At 54.8% G+C, this 17623-nt stretch overlaps 7 protein-coding genes and 1 non-coding gene across 8 annotated transcripts; 4 read left to right on the plus strand and 4 right to left on the minus strand.

Annotated features, from left to right (window-relative positions):
* Positions 1–429: 429 nt before the first annotated feature.
* On the plus strand, positions 430–2555 carry N656DRAFT_716657 (alpha/beta-hydrolase; the record flags this gene model as incomplete). Its single annotated transcript, XM_064812149.1, has 4 exons — positions 430–447; positions 504–1718; positions 1776–1849; positions 1940–2555. The coding sequence occupies 4 exons, from the start codon at positions 430–432 to the stop codon at positions 2553–2555; spliced, it is 1923 nt and encodes a 640-aa protein (XP_064666748.1).
* Positions 2556–2892: 337 nt separating this feature from the next.
* On the minus strand, positions 2893–2964 carry N656DRAFT_t123. The gene has a single exon. It is a non-coding gene; the product is annotated as a tRNA-Glu (tRNA).
* A 1324-nt stretch (positions 2965–4288) lies between these two features.
* N656DRAFT_760266 (uncharacterized protein) lies at positions 4289–4568 on the plus strand (the record flags this gene model as incomplete). The annotated part of the gene is made up of 2 exons (XM_064813211.1): positions 4289–4348; positions 4410–4568. 2 exons carry the CDS (start codon positions 4289–4291, stop codon positions 4566–4568), a joined length of 219 nt encoding a protein of 72 aa, XP_064666749.1.
* A 180-nt stretch (positions 4569–4748) lies between these two features.
* N656DRAFT_792112 (carbohydrate esterase family 3 protein) lies at positions 4749–5607 on the minus strand (the record flags this gene model as incomplete). Its single annotated transcript, XM_064817040.1, has 3 exons — positions 4749–4997; positions 5083–5444; positions 5508–5607. The coding sequence occupies 3 exons, from the start codon at positions 5605–5607 to the stop codon at positions 4749–4751; spliced, it is 711 nt and encodes a 236-aa protein (XP_064666750.1).
* Positions 5608–6477: 870 nt separating this feature from the next.
* Positions 6478–7548, minus strand: N656DRAFT_801287 (carbon-nitrogen hydrolase; the record flags this gene model as incomplete). Its single annotated transcript, XM_064818102.1, has 6 exons — positions 6478–6499; positions 6553–6728; positions 6786–6944; positions 6998–7076; positions 7133–7419; positions 7486–7548. The coding sequence occupies 6 exons, from the start codon at positions 7546–7548 to the stop codon at positions 6478–6480; spliced, it is 786 nt and encodes a 261-aa protein (XP_064666751.1).
* Positions 7549–9342: 1794 nt separating this feature from the next.
* On the plus strand, positions 9343–10764 carry N656DRAFT_716558 (uncharacterized protein; the record flags this gene model as incomplete). Its single annotated transcript, XM_064812141.1, has 2 exons — positions 9343–10126; positions 10211–10764. 2 exons carry the CDS (start codon positions 9343–9345, stop codon positions 10762–10764), a joined length of 1338 nt encoding a protein of 445 aa, XP_064666752.1.
* A 2563-nt stretch (positions 10765–13327) lies between these two features.
* Positions 13328–14116, plus strand: N656DRAFT_801289 (uncharacterized protein; the record flags this gene model as incomplete). Its single annotated transcript, XM_064818103.1, has 1 exon — positions 13328–14116. The coding sequence occupies one exon, from the start codon at positions 13328–13330 to the stop codon at positions 14114–14116; it is 789 nt and encodes a 262-aa protein (XP_064666753.1).
* Positions 14117–14755: 639 nt separating this feature from the next.
* On the minus strand, positions 14756–16579 carry N656DRAFT_716746 (UEV-domain-containing protein; the record flags this gene model as incomplete). Its single annotated transcript, XM_064812154.1, has 4 exons — positions 14756–16015; positions 16071–16309; positions 16365–16452; positions 16529–16579. The coding sequence occupies 4 exons, from the start codon at positions 16577–16579 to the stop codon at positions 14756–14758; spliced, it is 1638 nt and encodes a 545-aa protein (XP_064666754.1).
* Positions 16580–17623: the final 1044 nt, after the last annotated feature.

Below are 17623 nucleotides of genomic sequence, written 5' to 3' on the forward strand. Positions count from 1 at the left end.
GCCGGAGGTGGCAGCATCGCGCATGCGGGGGAAGACAGTCCCCGGCTTTGCCCCTTTTGAGCATTGAGCTGCGCACGGCAGTGCTGCCTGCTTATCTCTGGTTGAATGTTTTCTGCGGGGATGCGCTTGCCTTCAACGCCTCCAACATCTTGCACCGTCTAATCTTCGATCAGATAGCGTTTCTGCAGGCCCAAACTGCAACCCTCGTAGGCGATCAAGGCCATGGAAAAGACCTTAGGCGAGCCTGTGGGGGCCACACAACGGCATCACAATTTGGGGCCGCCAAGGCCGGGACGACTGAACCTCTGTCTTCAACTTCTCACTCTGTTTATCGGAGTCAATCTGCTGGGCGTCCTGCCATACCTCGGCCTCTTCGATTTCTGGCCTCGCCATCTCGACAATGGGGCTAGTGTCTCCAGTTATAATCCCATGAATCCATGGGAGTCGGTGCGTTGCCCTGATAGAGAGTCTAATGGGAACTGATGGTTGACAAAGTGACGCAGATCACGCCCAGCGAGGAGCTCGAATGGCACCCTTGCTATGGACTCATCAAAGCCAACTTCAGGTGTGCGCGCCTGACAGTTCCCATGGACTATAATCGCCCCCTTAGTCAATCGCGCGCTCATCCTAAAGTCCATATCGCCCTTCTCCTTCTCCCTGGTGCGACTCCAAACACGTCCAAAACCGCATCCAAGTCTCCCTTGCTGCTGAATCCGGGAGGGCCCGGGGGATCGGGCGTCATGATCTTGCTTGCTATGGCAGATGCCATCCAGAAGATACTCGGCCCCGATCAGCCCATCATCGGATTCGACCCGCGCGGCGTCTCGTTCACTACCCCGCGCGCAGACTGCTGGGCCAAGCCGCCCGCCTGCACCGGCTGCCCTGAGGATGCTGCCTCGGGCCTGATGCACCGTCTTGAATGGGACCAAATGACCTCTGTGTATGGCCTGTTAAACTCCAGCAATGTCGCTCTCAAGTTCCTCGAGGCAGGGCATCGGGCCGTCAACGACCTCTGCCGAAGCAAGGGCGCCCAGTTAGGCGCCGAGAGCATCCTCGGACATGCCAGCACGGCACACGTCGCCCGCGACATGGTCAGCATTGTGGACGCGTGGGATCGATGGATTGAGAGCCGTGGCCTGCCGCCGAGCTCTCTCAAAGGGAAGCTCGTCTATTGGGGCTTTTCGTATGGGACGTACCTGGGTGCTACCTTTGCCAAGATGTTCCCGGACCGCGTGGGCAGAATGATCCTAGACGGCGTCGTGGATGCTGACTACTACGTCAGCCCGGTCTGGGAGGAGAGTCTACTCGACACGGACAAGGTCCTCGACCGGTTCTTCCTGTACTGCGCCCGCGCTGGCAGGAGGTGCAGCCTGTACCGCGAGGGAGACAAGGCCGAGGATGTCGGCCGTCGATACAGCGAGATCATGGAGAGGCTGCAGACCAGCCCGGTTACATTCACACACCCGGAGCACTTCTACCCGGTCATCCTTCGGGCGAGCTATGTCAAGACTATTGTGTTTAGTGTGCTTTATTCGCCCATTCAGGGATTCCCGATCCTAGCCATGCTCCTGAATTGGGTACATGAGGGCAAATTCGACGAGCTTGCCGGGCTCTTCCAGGACGCGACCCTTATGTGTTCTATTATCGGAAACCCGGCCATTACGGGGATGTTGTCTGATGCCCAGAGAGCGATTATGTGCAGTGACAAGACGCAGCTGGTACGCTAGCTTTTGGTAGTTCGTTGAATATCTGCTGACACCCAAGTTTGTACACAGGTTAACCTCACTATCCCAGAAATCACCACTGCCTACGAGCAAATGGCTTCAACTTCGCAGTTTGCGGATATCTGGTAAGTACTTCTAGCTCCGAAACGGAGACCACGTCATAATCCCACGCAAACTCAAGCTCTGCGGTGAAGCAGAAGCTAACCAAAGTCCAGGATGAACCTCATGTTGAAGTGCAACGGCTGGGACATATCCACACCGCATCCCATCTCCTCCGCCTCCTCAACACCATCCGCCTACCCCTGGTCCCCTCAGGCTTCAACCCCGGCCGCCAATAATAACAACCAATCCCAAATCGAAACCTCCTTCCCCCTCCTCTTCCTCTCCAACACCTACGACCCAGTCACCCCTCTCCACGCGGCAGTCAAGATGGCGCAGCGGTTCAAGAACGCCGGCCTCGTCGAGCAGCTCGCGCAGGGGCATTGCACCCTGTCGGCCGTGTCCGGGTGCACGGCACGGATCGTCCGGGAGTATGTCCTGCAGGGCAAGGTGCCGCCGCCACCTGTGGTATTTTCGCCGGGGGAGAACTTGAAGCTGGATGGGGAGGGGGAGTGGACGAGGTGTAGGGCTAATGAAGGGCCTTGGGGGGTTCATGATCAGGATGCGGATTGGGTTCAACTTGCAAAGACAGGGGGCGTGGCCGTGGAGCAGGTTGAGGATGAGGGGGTGGTTGAGGCGTGGAGGCGGGTGCATGAGGCTGTTGCCTCGGTGCGGAAGTGGGGGGTTATGGAGAGGGAGTGGGAAGGGTTCAGGTTTGGAAATGTTTGGTGAATGTTCTTGGGGAGTCGGGGAGGCCCATTGTGGACCATGATGGGGCATCTAGGCCAGAGCTTCTGTTGGGAGAATACATGTGGGCTATTGTACAGTACTTGGATCACGAGATGCTTCATGAGCTGATCGAATGCTTTGAATACTGCATATGTTGACCGAAGAATCTGTCCATGGTATGGAGGGAAAGGACCCAAGGGAGGAGGGAGGGTTCCAGTATCCATTTCCCCAGCCCCTAAGCTACAACCGATGGGAAATCTGAATAGGACTGCCGACGCCCTGGACATGAGACCGGAACAACACACGGTTTTGGTCAACAGGAAGACGAGGAAAAAAAAGTCTCCGGTACGGGGAATCGAACCCCGAGCTTCGCGGTGAAAACGCGATATGTTAACCGTTACACTATACCGGATGAAAACGATTACTAAGCTGATGGGAATGGTTTGCCGTTGATATACAGCAAAAAGGCTATCCACTTCCTTGCTCTCGAGACAACTCGCGAGCCTCGAACATCTACTGGCTGTAATAGTGTACCGGTAGCAGTTGGATCCCAACTTTTGGATAATTACACTAAACAACGGTGCCGACTTTGTAGGCCACGTCGAGGTTTTGTGGAGCGTTATAGAGCGCTGAAGTGTTGCCCCCTTCTTAAGACACTAACCCTACCTGGACTATTCTTTAAGGAGAGGTTGGCGGCCATAAAGTCACAGCCCTGTATGCAGGACTTGTGGGTTGTAGGCGGGTGTGTCACGCAAAGCAGGGAGTAAACAGAGCATCAATCCCGTCTTCTTTGAGTCATTTGAGGACTGACGAACGAGCCTGGTCCTTCCTTAATGCGTTGCCCAGGTTGCCCACTGCCAATAGCCAGCTTTCTACTACCTACCAAGGTTCCAAGAGCCTATAGGACAACCGAGCCTCTTGATTCCACAACGGATCTACGGTTGCGTGTCGTTCAAGTTGTCATGAAGCAATTGTAGCTTGATGCTGGATACCAGCAGGTTTGTCATGGAAAAGGAGGCACGTGGCTCAACAATCCCGGCTTGTGACGTGGAGCATCGGGAGATAGAAGCTACTAGCCGTATTGTCGTATTCTCATTCACTTTTAGCCGGGCCATCATATCATCGTACTCCTCAGCTGTAGCTTCGTCAGGCGACTTTGAGAAGCCATCCTGTTCAAGTTCTTCTTCAGAGTCACGCGGTTAACGCCTTCCTCATTGTTTGAGGGGCCCTGTGCCAGGTGATGCGACTTGGACAATGAGGAAGAAAATTCCTAGTCGGCCACAATACGTTATTCTTAGGATTGGTGTGCAATTAGGATACAGTGGGACCAGTTGGTACCTTAGGTATGGGGCCGACAAACAACGGACAATATCACCACCACTAGCTGCCCAACTGGGGAAAAGGGGGTATACTCACGGAAAGCAAACGGACTGAGAGGCTCTGGTTGGCTTGATAGGCTTGCCGAAATGGTCATCTTTGCTTGTTTGCTCGATGCAGTGATCCATTTGGCTTAAATTGACTATTCTAGACCGTACTCCGACTCATTCATGGGGCCGCTGCCACAAGTATATAGATGTGTCTTCATCAGCATCGGTGTCTTGTGCGTCTTGTTCCTCTTCTCTAACAGCCTTCTTCTCAGGTTTCAATTCACCACCGCTTGAACAGCAACACAGCTACGCTCGCATCATACATATTCCCAAGATCGACCGTCCAGTCGGACCCGTTACTCGTCCACAATGGCTTCGAACAAAAATGAGATGACCAAATCGGATTCGTCGCGAATTCAATCGACTCAAGTTAGCATATCCGCTACCTAGGTATCCAGTATTCTTGTTTCATGTTCTGACAGGATAACAGGCCAGGAGCGGTGGCGACATGGGTGCCAGCGGCTTTGCCGCTCGAGCAGAGTCGGCCGGCGACCGAAATGCCGCTTCCCAGGCCGGTTCAGGTTCCCAGGGAACAGGTTCGGGGCAGGGCAGCACTGGATCTGGTGCTTCTTCGGGGGCCAAGAAATGAGGACTTCAAGACAGTTGGACAAAACCAAGATGCATTTTTGGTGATGGGTCAATAGTAGCAATACACGCATCATCATGCACACATAACTCATGTCTCATGACAATCCAATGTCTGATCTTGTGTCCCTCCGAAGTTTGCCGCATCAACTCTGCCCGCTGCGGCTGTACCGAAACTTTCTGATCACTGACCCAGCGACTGCCTCACATACTCCAGCAGCAGCGGACCAACACGCGAGGCAATGATGCGGTCGCCCGACAGGTTCGGATGCACGCCGTCACGCAAATCCGATGTCTTGTAGCCCGTGTAGCAGTCGGCGATGACGATGGGAGACTCGGTGGAGTTGAGTCCCTGAGCCCACGCCGGGATTCTCGCGTTGAGGGCCTGGACGGCCGCGTTATTTCCCGTCCCGAGAGGGATGACGAGGTCGACCTAACACTCATCAGTTTACTGCTTCCTGGCATAATGTGCAAAACGGGTGTTGTTGCGACGGCATAAGCCAAGCCAAGTAACTCACAATGATCTTCATCTTTGGGTTCGCGGCGCGCATAATGTTGACCATCTTGGTGTATGCAGCAATGATGTCGTTTGTGCTGCGGCCGCGGAAGACGTCGTTGGTGCCCAGCATGAACATGACAATATCGGCGGGCGTGCTCCTGAGCCAGTTGGTGAGGTAGTTGTTGGCAATGTCGATGGCAAGCCAGCCCGAGTGGCCCTCGTGATGCATGTCCCAGTTGGCCGTGTTGGGCCTGCAGTTCTGCGGGTTGCTGTTCTGAGAGCCCACGTACTGCACCTGGTTCGCGTACCCGGCCTCGGCAAGCTGGTCCCAGACAAAGGCCCGCCAGCAGGTGATCTCCGTGATGCTGTCACCAAGAGGCACTGTCACGGGTCAGCAACGTGAAGCATGAGTACTGATACGGTTCTTTGAGAAAGGAGTCGTACTGATTCTCAGCTTCTGGGCTTGCCTTTCCGCGACCTGGACGGGTCCGGCCGTGGCCAGGCTAGCCAGAGCCAAGGGCGTGAGGATGCTTGTGATATGCATGTTTTTAGATCTCTACCAGAGGTAGCCAACTGTTCTCCTGCGAATGACCTTCTCGGGCTGACGGTTCATTGTATAGAGGAGATCAAGGGCAGCTCGTGCCTTCTTATCGTGACTCGGACGAAACATCGGTATGGCGGCGGCAATTCCACCCGGCACATGTGTCAATTCCATGTTTCCAATTCTGGAAGTGCCTTTTTAACAGCATGTTATTACCCAGCAGGGGCTACGCAAAATGCATCATCGCTTTCCTGGCTTGGGCGCAAGTGACTGGCGCGCTTTGTTCCTCATCTAAATGTACGTGTCGAGAATACCGGGCCCGTACCAAAGCGGATGGAAGGGGGACCGGAACAATTGCACAGGGCTAATATACGGTAATTTATCCCGGTCCCTTGGTCCGGCGGATAGGATTGGCAGAGGTCGGTATCTTCCGAAGTAGCGAAGCCATGAGGGGCAAGAAGCTGGAGACATGCAGTTGGGGAATAGGCGCTTGAATTGACAAGACCACTCCATTCTCAATGCCGAAAGACGTACTGTAGATTGTTCCTGGAACATGGGAGTATCCAGTCAGCATCCGTGAGCCCAGATTCATGAATGACAGAACATGAACAACTCATCGGCTAGAAGGAGATCTGTCGTTAATCGTCAAGGCAGGAATTCAGTAATTCTAAGAGATTTAAGCCCCAGAGTCTTCGCTAGCAGCAAAATCAACATAAGTGGAATTGACTAAACAGATCCACAGCATGACAATTGTGAGGCATGAACTTACGCCTCTTGCAAGAACGCAATGCTGCCTCCACTCAGGCCAAGGGCTAGTGCTGAATCATCGCGCTCACTCATGTGGGTTCACCCGGACAAGTACGGAGCAAACTTCTAGACCTCGGGATATATATCCCTATATCCGTAGATGTTAGCTTGCACACACAATCAGGGCATCCCAATCCTTACGTTCGTCTATTAAGAGGCATCTCTCTCCTGACCTTCCGCAAGAGGTCGTGGTTAATTTCGGCCGTTGCAATCTCGGGCTCGCCACTTGTGTCTCCAAGCTCGGCCAAGATCCTTCCCCACGGGTCGACTATCATGCTGTGGCCGTAGCTCACCCGCTTTTCGTTATGTTTACCGACCTAAGCCAACGTCAGCAACCTGGGCCAGCAGGGTGATGAGAGCACATAGTGCAGTACCTGGGCAGCAGCAACAACATAAGACTGAGTCTCGATTGCCCGCGCTCTCAAAAGCACTTCCCAGTGTGCTCTCCCGGTTGGCACGGTGAAGGCGGACGGGAAAGTGATGATATCTGCGCCGAGACGCCTTAGAGCAAGGCTGATTTCTGGAAATCGCAGCTGGCCCCTGTTAGATCATTTGCGCTCAAAACAGTAAAGGGAGAACTACTAACATCGAAACATATTGTCGAAGCTACTTTCCCCAGCGGTGTGTCAAACGGGGGAACAATCTCACTTCCCTTCTCCACATTCCTGCGCGAAGCATGATTAGACCCTTCTTTCAACATGGCGATAGTGGACTTGCTCACTGGCTTTCCTTCAAAACCGGGCCATCCTCGATGTCGACATCAAAAAGGTGGATCTTCTGGTATCTATGGGCAATTTCGCCTGCTTCGTTGATCCACAAGACGGTGTTCTTTACCCTATGTGTATCGAGGCCAGGCTCGTGGACTCCGACGTGGATCGGCAGCCTTTCACGACGCGCATCCTCTCGCAGGCCTAGGACGAACTCGCTCTCCTCAACAGGCTTGACCAGCCGAACAGTGTCTGCGCCGGAGCCGGCAATGTAGTCGCTCGCTTCGGGGAGAAACAAGGCCTGGCAAGCTGATTCTCAGCGGACAGGCGTCACTCGATTGGCGAAGCAATTGGAGTCGCAGCCAACCTTTGCGCCTGCCTGGACTGCTTTCTTGACGAGGAGCCGACATTGGGCGAGATTATGGGCCATACTGGCCGTCGATGTTAGCTGGCCTACAGCCTGTTAAGTGGCAGGCAATGGGTTCAGCTTTGTGAGCAAGTGCCGGACAATCGGGGCCCTCAAGCTGGGAGCCTGGGAGAGTGGGACCTGGGTGTGTGTGGATTGGGAAGGAGCTTGGGGATGCCTTACGATAAGAGCCATATTGCGTGCGATTGAGAAAGTGAGAAAAACTAGACTATTTTTCAAAGAGGCCAATGCAAAGAATTCACAGTGGCCAAGGTGCAAAACTTCAAAAAATATCGGGTCAACGTCTCAACGATTGAACGATTGAACGATGTCGTCGAAGTTAACCCTGGCCAGTGCACGGGCCATGTGGATGTTGTGGGGCAGCGTTCCTTAACTTCCTTCGCTTGTGACGTTCGGATTTCCGTTAAGTTTTGCTTTTGGGATTCCTTGCTGTCCCGCCGCCCCTCAAGCGTCCCTGCGCGCATTTGACTGACTTTATCAGCAAATCTGCATTGAAGGGTGAGGAATTGAGTTATTGACCAATGATATAAATGTCGACCCCTTCACGCGCGTGGCCGGGTGCAGAAAATTGAAGCCGAGGCCTCAAGAATCACGCCTGATCGCCGGCCGTGCCCTAAAAGTGGGTCACACCTGGCGATCTTACGAGTCGCTCGCCATCTCCATCCCAAGCCACCAGGAGGCTTGCAGTCTAGAACCAGAGCGGCGGTGTGATCTGCTCCTGTTCATCGAAGTATGCCGACTGGCCCTGGATGCCTTGTGATGGCTGGAAAGGCTGGAAGGATGCCGCTGGCGTCATCCGTCAGAGACCAGACTACTGCGACAGGAGTACGGACACCGCGACTAGCTTCGACAGCAACACGGTTATTTTTATCATGCGCCGTGCCATGGCCAACACTTAATCAAGGTAATTATGGTTAGGTAGGTAAGCAACTGTGTTTGCGAATGCTGAGGCTGCAAAACAGGAGAAGCCTCTGTGTTGCGCCCAGTCCTGGCAGTCCATCCCTACTCTGACTGCTTTACCGAAAAAGAAGGCAAGCGTCCGCATCAGTACACAAATGTTGTTCAGCCACTTGCCAAGGTCTGAATGTAAGTAATATTCGGTGAGAAGGCGGATCTTGCACCGAACTATCGCAAGCTATCACGGATGTGCATGGGGGCCTTGCAAGCACCTTACATGATGGCTTCCCTCCCCTTGACGATTCTCTTTTATCTTTTCTCCCTGCCCCTCATTTTTTCCCATACTGCTGTCACTGCATGGAAGTTCGTAGACTCTAGTTATATAAGGGAGGGCGACCTGTCAGTTTCCGGAGCATTGAGAGGCAGACCAATGGTGCGCCGGCGTCAACAACAATACTAACACACGGGAAGAACAATACTAAGCAAACATACTATTGCAAGCACCCCCTCACGGTCTGGAACCAACCCATTCCATTGTCCGCCCAAGTGTCACATATTCTCTGACACTACTATTATCTCCATCAGGGGGCAAAAGTGAGAATGGAGGGTTTAGAGCTAAACTTGGGATTGTTCTTTAAGACCTAGGGTTGACTATCAACACCACGCAACAAGTATAATCTCACATTCTGAGCTATTCTGCTGCCTCGTCTCTCTGCAGATTTCCCCCTGAGCTTATCCTGCTGGCAGTGGAGCTTGATACTATTTAGTCGGCTTCCATCCGAACTTGTCTGCTCCTCCGCCATCGTTCCCAGAGCCAGAGCCATTCCCTGAGACGCTGGACACCTCAGGGGCGGTTTAACGTTATCCCTATCATTGCATACATCACCCTTGACTCTCGAGATGAACACCAACAGTTCTACCACCAACAGTTCCGCCACCGCCTTCGACCCCCTCAACCAGATCTTCTCCATTCTAGGTCCCGATGGCAGGAGGGGGATTCCGCTTACACCGGCGTCCGTCTCGGCGATCTACTCGGACATCAGCTCCCTATCAATTCTCTATGGAACACAGATCGGGGCAAGCTTCATCATGCTCGCCGTGGTCCTCAGCATGACGCCCGGTGTCCGGCTCAAGCGGCTACCTGCCATCATCTCCATCTCAGCCCTTACGCTGAACACGATCCGGATGACCCTCAATGCCCTGTATTTTACCTCCTCCTGGCTCAATCTTTACACAGTAATCACCGGTGATACTCGACCCGTCCTCAAAACCGACTACGACCTGAGCGCAACCACTACAGCCCTAAGCATCCCAATTACCATTCTTATCGAGGCAGCGCTTTTCGTGCAGGCCTGGTCCATGCTCCAGCTGTGGAAGACAGTGTACAAGGCCGCGGCGGTGGCCATCTCCCTCGCCCTGGTCTTCACGACCATCGCTTTCAACTTTAGCGTTACCGTCATCCAGACGCTGTGGATCCTCTACAGCACCAACTTTCCCTTTGCAATCTGGATGCGCCAGACCTACGTCGGCCTGATCACCGCCAGCATCTGCTGGTTCTGCTTCCTCTTCAACATCCGACTCGTCATGCACATGTGGCAGAACCGCACCATCCTGCCCTCGCTCAAGGGCCTCAAGGCAATGGACGTGCTGGTCATCACCAATGGTATCCTGATGTTCGTCCCAGGTATGTCCTCCCTTCCCCAAGCTATGCCTTGACCCCTTTCATCCCAACACCGTAACTAACCCTTTGTTCCCCCCACTGAACCAGTAATCTTCTCCGCCCTCGAATTCAGAAGATGGGTCAAGTTCGAGTCCGCCTCGCTCACTCAGACATCCGTCATCGTCATCCTGCCACTTGGCACCCTCATCGCGCAGCGTCTTGCTAACCCGGCCTGGTTCGGCACGGGCTCCCCGTCGTCGGCCGGCAGCCACGGCGGCACCGACACCACCGTCTCCTCTTCCTGCTCCCCGTACATCATCTCGGGCTCAAGCCGCAGCAGCGGGACCGCCGCAAGCGCCAGGAGACCGCTCTTGGCGAGCGCGTACAAGAGCTCGAACGCTACTAGTAACGGTGCGGGTCACGCCCACGGTCATGTCGAGGTGCATCGTGGTCCGCCCGCAGCGGTTCTGACGTCGCATATTAGGTCGGATGGGTCGAATGAGAAGAGGGAGGCTCGGACGCAGTACGCGGAACTGGGCGACAGGGAGCTGGCTAGGATGGACCGGGAGGATTTGGAGCGTGGAGTCAGGGTTGGGTATGATATCGAGCAAGGTGAGGAGAGGGTGGGTGTTGCTGATGAGAAGGAGAGGCTCGGCTCTTAGTTGGCGCTGACCTTTCCTGAGGGTGAGATCGAGATGGTCTGGGATGGGGAGTTGGAGATGGCATCTTACCGGGGGTAAATCTTTAGCCGTTCATTGTTATTGATTGCATGAGTTAGGTTATATGCCGGTTCTTGGGGGGTGGTCAACTTGGGTGGTGCTTGGTTTTTCTCTTGTTTCTTGTTTCTTTGGGGTCGGTTTTTCCATATTCAAGGCAGTAGGCTATCGTGCGAAAGGTCATCCATTGAGATAGTAAGAATCTATCCGTTTCTGGTCTAGTTGATTCGAGCAGGATGGTTCCCTGCCTGATTTTACCAAATGCCGGATATGTCGGTCTCCTTACCTTCCAACGATGATTCCCAGAGATGGAGGTGGCTGTCTGTTGTTAAGTGGTAGGGCACCTTCCGAGTTGTTGTCTTCCATCCAGTCGGCCTCCAACGAACGCAGCTGGCAGTTGCCTGGACTGACACATCTGCCGAGCCATCAGTGTCGCTCTTGCCTTGAGCCAGAGTGACCCCATGCTTTGACCCCAACACTCACTGACTGAAGTGAGAAAAGCTATATTCTTTCTTCATTGGTAGTCAAGCTGTTACTTCGATTCCATGCACTCTATCTTCGTGGTATTACACTTTGCATTATTCGGACTTCTATCATCCTGGATATCGCCGGCCTTGGACAGTTGGACTCCCAGACGGTTGAACCGAGCTTCGCGCCAGAAACATGTCAAGCGAACACAATAAGAGTGACTTTTCGGTCACGCAACCGGACCCTGCGCCTCTACGATTGAGGGGCAAGAGTCAATCGAGTGGTGACTCAAACTGCAAGCATAGCCATTGCTCGAGTTGCGTGAATGGCTGCCAGGCCGGAGCAACAGCGCAAGCTTTCCACCACAAACAAACATCTCGAGAACAGGCGTTGGTTTCTCTGAAAGATCAGGCGCTCATGGATCAACCAAATGCACCTCGTCTTGCCAGTCTGGTGTCCAAGTTTGAGACGTCTGGTGGGACTAAGCCTGAAGCAAGAGGTGCCTGGCAACCTACTCGAACCAAATCGCTGACGGATACGAAGGCTTCTTTTGCTAACAGCGCCCAACTTCAAAAGGAGCGTCGCCGAATTGCCATGACCTCCTCGGGTGCTGACCTTACCTACCACTCCTTGGCCACGACAGCAATGGAAGCATCTCCGGACCCCGGACTACCCAAAACAGGGCTTACACCAACTCGCCAAGCAAAAGGGCGTCTAGGCAAAAGGAACACCAAGACGGACGAAACGGATGACTAGGAGTCTCCCAAGCGCCCTCAATCCTGCCCTGGGATAGATAAGGGAATGGTGTTCCCAAGACATTCGGACAGTCTCGGTCTCGAGATCAAGTACCGGGAGCGGTCGACAATCGCAGAGAGGAGGAAGATATATGAGCAAATAGGTGAGTGCCATGCGTTGCCCCGTAGCCCAGAGCCAATTTCCTCCTGCAACACCCAAGCTGACACAGGGATGCAATGCTCCCTTCTCAGTTCCCGTTACCGCCCAAACCACTATCCATCCGACTAAAGCGATGCTTGTAAACAACAACAAACCATTCCCAGACCACGGATTTGTCAAACGACGTCAAACTTTGTCAGCTGGCGATGATGGTGCCTTCAGCCCCGCAAGAGAAACCCCAGCTTTTCCGCACGAGACTCCCACGGAACGGTATTCCTTACGCCGGTGTCTCGAATCTTCCACCGAATGTGCCGGAACGAATGCCCCTCAGCGAAGACATCGCAGCGTGGCGGATTTGCGGATGCTTTTCGAGATTAGATCTCTGTGGAACGGATACGGAGACGCGCCAAGCTCTTTACCACTGAGATCAAGATCAGGGGTTCCTACAGTCTGCGGCATATCAGGACAACCCGGCAGCGCTCAGAGGTCAGAGTCCAACCTTCAAGCAGCAACAGCCGCCAGACCAGATGGCAGCCCACAAAGGAAAAAGTCGGCGGGGAATCGTACGCGTGGAACAGTGGTCGTGACTCCTGGCGAAGGGAAAATCTCAACAGCTTCAGGGGCGGGACCGGAACTGCTACCTCACTGGAAGACCCGTGGGAGCACGACTTTAGTCAAACCAAGGCCCAGTCTACCTGCCTTGATTTCCAACGCAGCTGCTATTAGCAGTCCCAGTCCCAGAACCTCACTGCGACCGTCATCCCGTGGTAGCTTGCTGGCCATCTCCACCTCGATCGACCAAGAACGGAATTCACCAAGCAAGCGATCCTCGTTTTGGAACGGAATCCGAGACAGTACGATCGAGACCCCAATACTGGCTAAAGAGAATAAGACAACAAGAGCACCGAAGGATTCGCCATTGAAGGAAAAGATTGGGTGGTTCGAGCGACTTAGCCTCTCCATCGGCAGCGGAGAAAGCGGCTTGTCCAAATCGTCTGGAGAAGATCCTCCCTCGACAAGTCACTCGGTGGAAGCTAAGTCGAACAAACTTTCCAAGGAGCAACTAAAGCGTGGAATCCGGATCTTACGCAAAATATCTCTGGGAGATCGTAAAGCTCGCAAGGTTTCCGTAACGCAATCGAAGGCCATGAGTCCGAAGCAGCCTGAGAACAAGGTCAAGATGAGAATCTTGAAGGGCAGCAGCTTGTCCAGCCTGGAAAAGGCTGGTCCGCAGGCCACCGCTGCCACCCACCTCCAATCGAACCAGGAATTATATTTCGGAGCCAGGTGGAAGGAAGGGATGAAACGTGCAAGTGCTATGCAGTCAGATCAACCACACTCTTCATTACCCACCACACAGCCATCGAAAACATCTTTGCCCAGTGAGCGCGGAAACAGCGGGCCAGCCATCGCGACACCACCATCCCACTCTAGCAGCATCAAGACCGCATGCGTTCCCCACATTCACGAACGACGCGACTTTATCTACCAAACACCTAGCCGGGAGCCGCGCAGCAACATGGCGGCAACAAGGACATACATGTCGCCGAGCGTGGCTGATCTGACTCCACAAGCGCGGCGTCTCCGCCTCCGTTACTCGACGTCCTTCAGCAGCAGCAAAATAGGAGTTGAGCCCGACAACAAACCCTCCCTTGCCGGCCCAGTCCTGACACCCGTCCCAGCCCACGCCCAGGCTATTGCAGTTCCAACCACTAACACTGGAATTGGCCCCGCCAGCGCCGCGAACAACGCCAATCTTCGAGCCAGACACTTGAGTTGGAGCCGACGGGCCGCCGCTGTGGCGTTGGATATTGGAAGGAAGATCCGGGCGAGGAAGACAAGCTCGTCTTCTTCGTCTGGCTTGGGCGGCAGCGGGGCTGGTGCTTACGGTAGGTATGAGCCCGGACGAGGGGGTGTCATGTACCGCGAGCAGTAGGAGGACCACGTCGTACATCATATCGTGCGGGTAGCGACGCCGAACTGCCGGCTGCGGCACCCGCGACCTGCGAGGGTGGTGGATTTGGCCATGTTTGAGCAGTTTGGGTGTGTCGATGGCGAGAGGACGGGCCGTCAAATCTGACCGGAGGAAAGCGCAAGGACCCAGGTTGTGGTTTGGTATCTCAGGTCATGGGGGGACAACTTGAACTCGAAGCTGACATCCTGGGTGTTACCATTCGGTGTATACGGGTATAGTAGTAGTGTTTGCAGCTGAGGACTTAGCATATGCTTCTCGGAGGTTAGGCTTATTCGTAATTGTCTATCTTTGCGCTCCTTGCTTCGTTTGACTTTGACGAGTTAGTAATACCACATGTTAGGTTGTCGCGCTCTTGAACTGGCAACGGCATTAGGTGCTTCATTGGCGATCACAGGCCTAGACACGAGCCTCCAGGCTTCTCGAGCGCCTGACCCTTCACATTTAGCACAGCAATCAACTGGAAGGGACAAGTTTCTATTCTCCGACCCTTGCTCACACAAGCGTGGGGGCCCTCTGGGTTCGGACACGTCGTAGGCAAAGTCCGTTGTATCGTTTTCCGACACACCACCACCGCCCATTTCCTCGTATGTATCGACCATGTCAAGTCGACAAACCCATGCCCACGCCAATCTTCTTCACGAGCGCCTTCTTCAAGTACCACTCCCTCGCCAAGCCGCGCGTCATCTTGGCAAACATTTGCGGCGCGATCCGGCCCCGCTCCACCGCCCGCCCCAGCACGAATATGGCGTCGGCCAGCGCCCGCTCCTCGGCCACCAGCTCGTACAGCTGGTTCCCCACCACCGTGGGAGCAACCAGCAGCTCGTCAATGTCGGGCGCCGGGTGCCGGGACGAGCTCTCAATCACCCGGTCGGCTCGCCGCAGGCTGTCTTGCAGAATGGCCGTGTTGGAGGTGAGGAGGGCCGAGAGTTGGGTTAGTTGGGAGGATTCGGCTTGGAGCTTGGTTGCTGCGTTGAGCATTGCTTCGCGTTGGGCTTGCAGGCCGGCTAGGGAGGCTTCGTTTTGGGCGCGGGCGCGCTGGCGCATGGAGAAAAGGGTCTGCGCGAGTTGGTGCAGGAGCATGTCCTTTTCGGGGTTGGGTGGGATGGGTGGTGGTGGGGCGGTGGATGGGGAGGGGATTGGGAGGGTTAGGTCGTCGTCCATCAGGTCGGGAGGAGGAGGCGGTTTGGGTTGGGGTTGCGGCTGGACGGGCACGGGGACGGGGGGTTGCTGCCAGGTTGCGACTGGCGGTGGGGGTGTATTGTACTGATGTGGAGGTTGCGGTTGAGCGTAGGTTGATAGCCGTCTGGGATCAGCTGCGGGGAAGGCAGCCTGTGACGGGCCGGGTGGAGACCCGGCTGCGGGAGAGGGTACCTGGTACTGAGCGTGGTGCGCGAGATGAGGACCAGGTGGAGGATACGGAGGCCGCGCTTCCGGTGAAGCCTGGGGCGGGAGCGGAGGAGCGGTCTCATAGCGGGACGGCCCAGGCCTTGGGCGCTGATCGTGCGGTATTCCTGGTCCTTCCGTGACATTCTGACCGGCGGGACCGCCGACTTTCGGCGGCGGCGGAGGGACAGGAGGGCCGGAGGTTTGGGGCGGTGTCGGGAACGGCTGCGGCTGAGCCTCGATCCGTGTCCTGGGCTTGGGAGGTGGTTGTGGCGGCCTCGGGGGAGTATCTGGGGGTGCGCTTTGGATTTGACTAGCTGGTCGTGGGGCAAGGTCCGGCGGGAGCGGAGGAACAGGGGGGGGGGTAGGGGTCTGTTGCTGAGGCGGAGGCGGTCGTGGCTGCTGGCGGGCGACAACTGGCGGCTCCTTGGCAAAGACGTCTTGCAATATTGCGAGGAAGTCTAAAATCGTAGATTTCTATGATACTGATCAGCACCAGTCCATGGTGTTTCAAGTAGCAGATTCTTCATACATCCCAGAACGTCGACCACCCAACAAGGTAGGGATGATAGACCTGACCTTGTGGATCGACGTGTTGTCCCGGTCGCACCATCATGGTCTCCGTCGGGGTCACGTAGACCAGCGGGGCTTCGCGGGGATACGCGTGAGGCACCCATATTGAGATTGGGAAGCGATATGCCGTGCCGCGGAACAGGACAGGAATCGTCCCCGAGAGGAGGAGAAGCAGGGCCGATGCACCGTTCGGAAAGGCTGTGCCAACGGCAGTTAGCATGTGATTCGAGAGAGCAGTCAGCGGAATGCGTACTGTGAACATCAGTGCGAGGGGATAGCGATGGGTACTGAGATAACGCCTGGGCAACGTCGTTGTAGGTCCGGTTGACGTCGTGATATTCCTGAGCGGGGGAGGGGTCAGCTTGGCCATGAATGGTCTCGTGCGTGATAGGTAGTAGGGACTTGGGAACGGCGCACACTTGTAAGAACACTGTACAGCCAGTTCAAGACGTGCTGTTGAACCACCATGTTGGCTGTGCAGCTGCAATTCGTTGTTATTGCGCCATTGCCAGGAAAGTCGTTGCGGGAGTGTTTCCAAGGTGTTGGGTGCGTGGAGGTTAGATAACGTTACACATGGTCGATAAGATGCCAAGCTCAATGTGGGGGATGTTGGGGCGTTGAGCCTTGGGATTTTCAAGAGGAGGCTCGGGCCACTACTTCACAAAACATTGGTGTGGCTGAGGTGGCGCTCATCTGAGCCGAACTCGGCTAAACGCGGGGCCGACGACCGATCACCCCGCTGAGATCCAGAATTGATCGCAAAGAATCCGTTGTCGCAAGTTCGCAACTTGCAGGCAAACGAGTCTCCCCAGTGCGTCCATCCTACCATGACCTCCTCACGCTGTGCTGCTTATGTTCACGACATGGCTGAGGTTCCTGAGTGTGTACGCGGTACAGCCGTACTTTACCGAGTCGCATCGAAACGGGAACCGCGAGAATGACGCACACTTCTGCTCTACCCAGCGGCCGCATTCGGAGAGACACGGGAGGACCCTTGGGGCTGGCCACCAGCGACTTTTGGTGACTGCGATATTTTCTCATTCCCCACCCCACGCCCTTCAGTCAAAGCCAATGCATATTGTTCTAAAGATCCCGTGTTATTCCTGGAAAGCGGCGCACTGTAGTGGTGCGCTTGTGTGTATGTGCTTATGTACTTTGTTGTGTGGGAACCCGAGGGGCGAACAGTGAAACGATTTTCTCATCTGAAGTCGAGTGACTTGATTACAAAAAGAGAACCCTTCCGTCCCAGGTAGAAACTGCTTGGACAATACTTCTTCGCAGAAACATTTCCATTTCTCTGCCTCTTCTGCCCATGCTCACATTGCAACCGAGATCTCGCAAGGCTGAGGAGTATTACAGATTATATTCTGTATACTCCTTGCGTCAGGACATTTTCTCTCAATTCTTCATCAGATCTTGCATAAGTTGAACCCCCCTTCTGCAATTGCAATTCGCTGTTCGGATTGAGTCGCACTTGAGTCGCACTTGGTCGCACAAATACATACGAACGAG

Source organism: Canariomyces notabilis (genome assembly GCF_033297395.1).
Source record: "Canariomyces notabilis strain CBS 508.74 unplaced genomic scaffold N656scaffold_27, whole genome shotgun sequence".
In the NCBI taxonomy this organism is placed as follows: domain Eukaryota; kingdom Fungi; phylum Ascomycota; class Sordariomycetes; order Sordariales; family Chaetomiaceae; genus Canariomyces; species Canariomyces notabilis.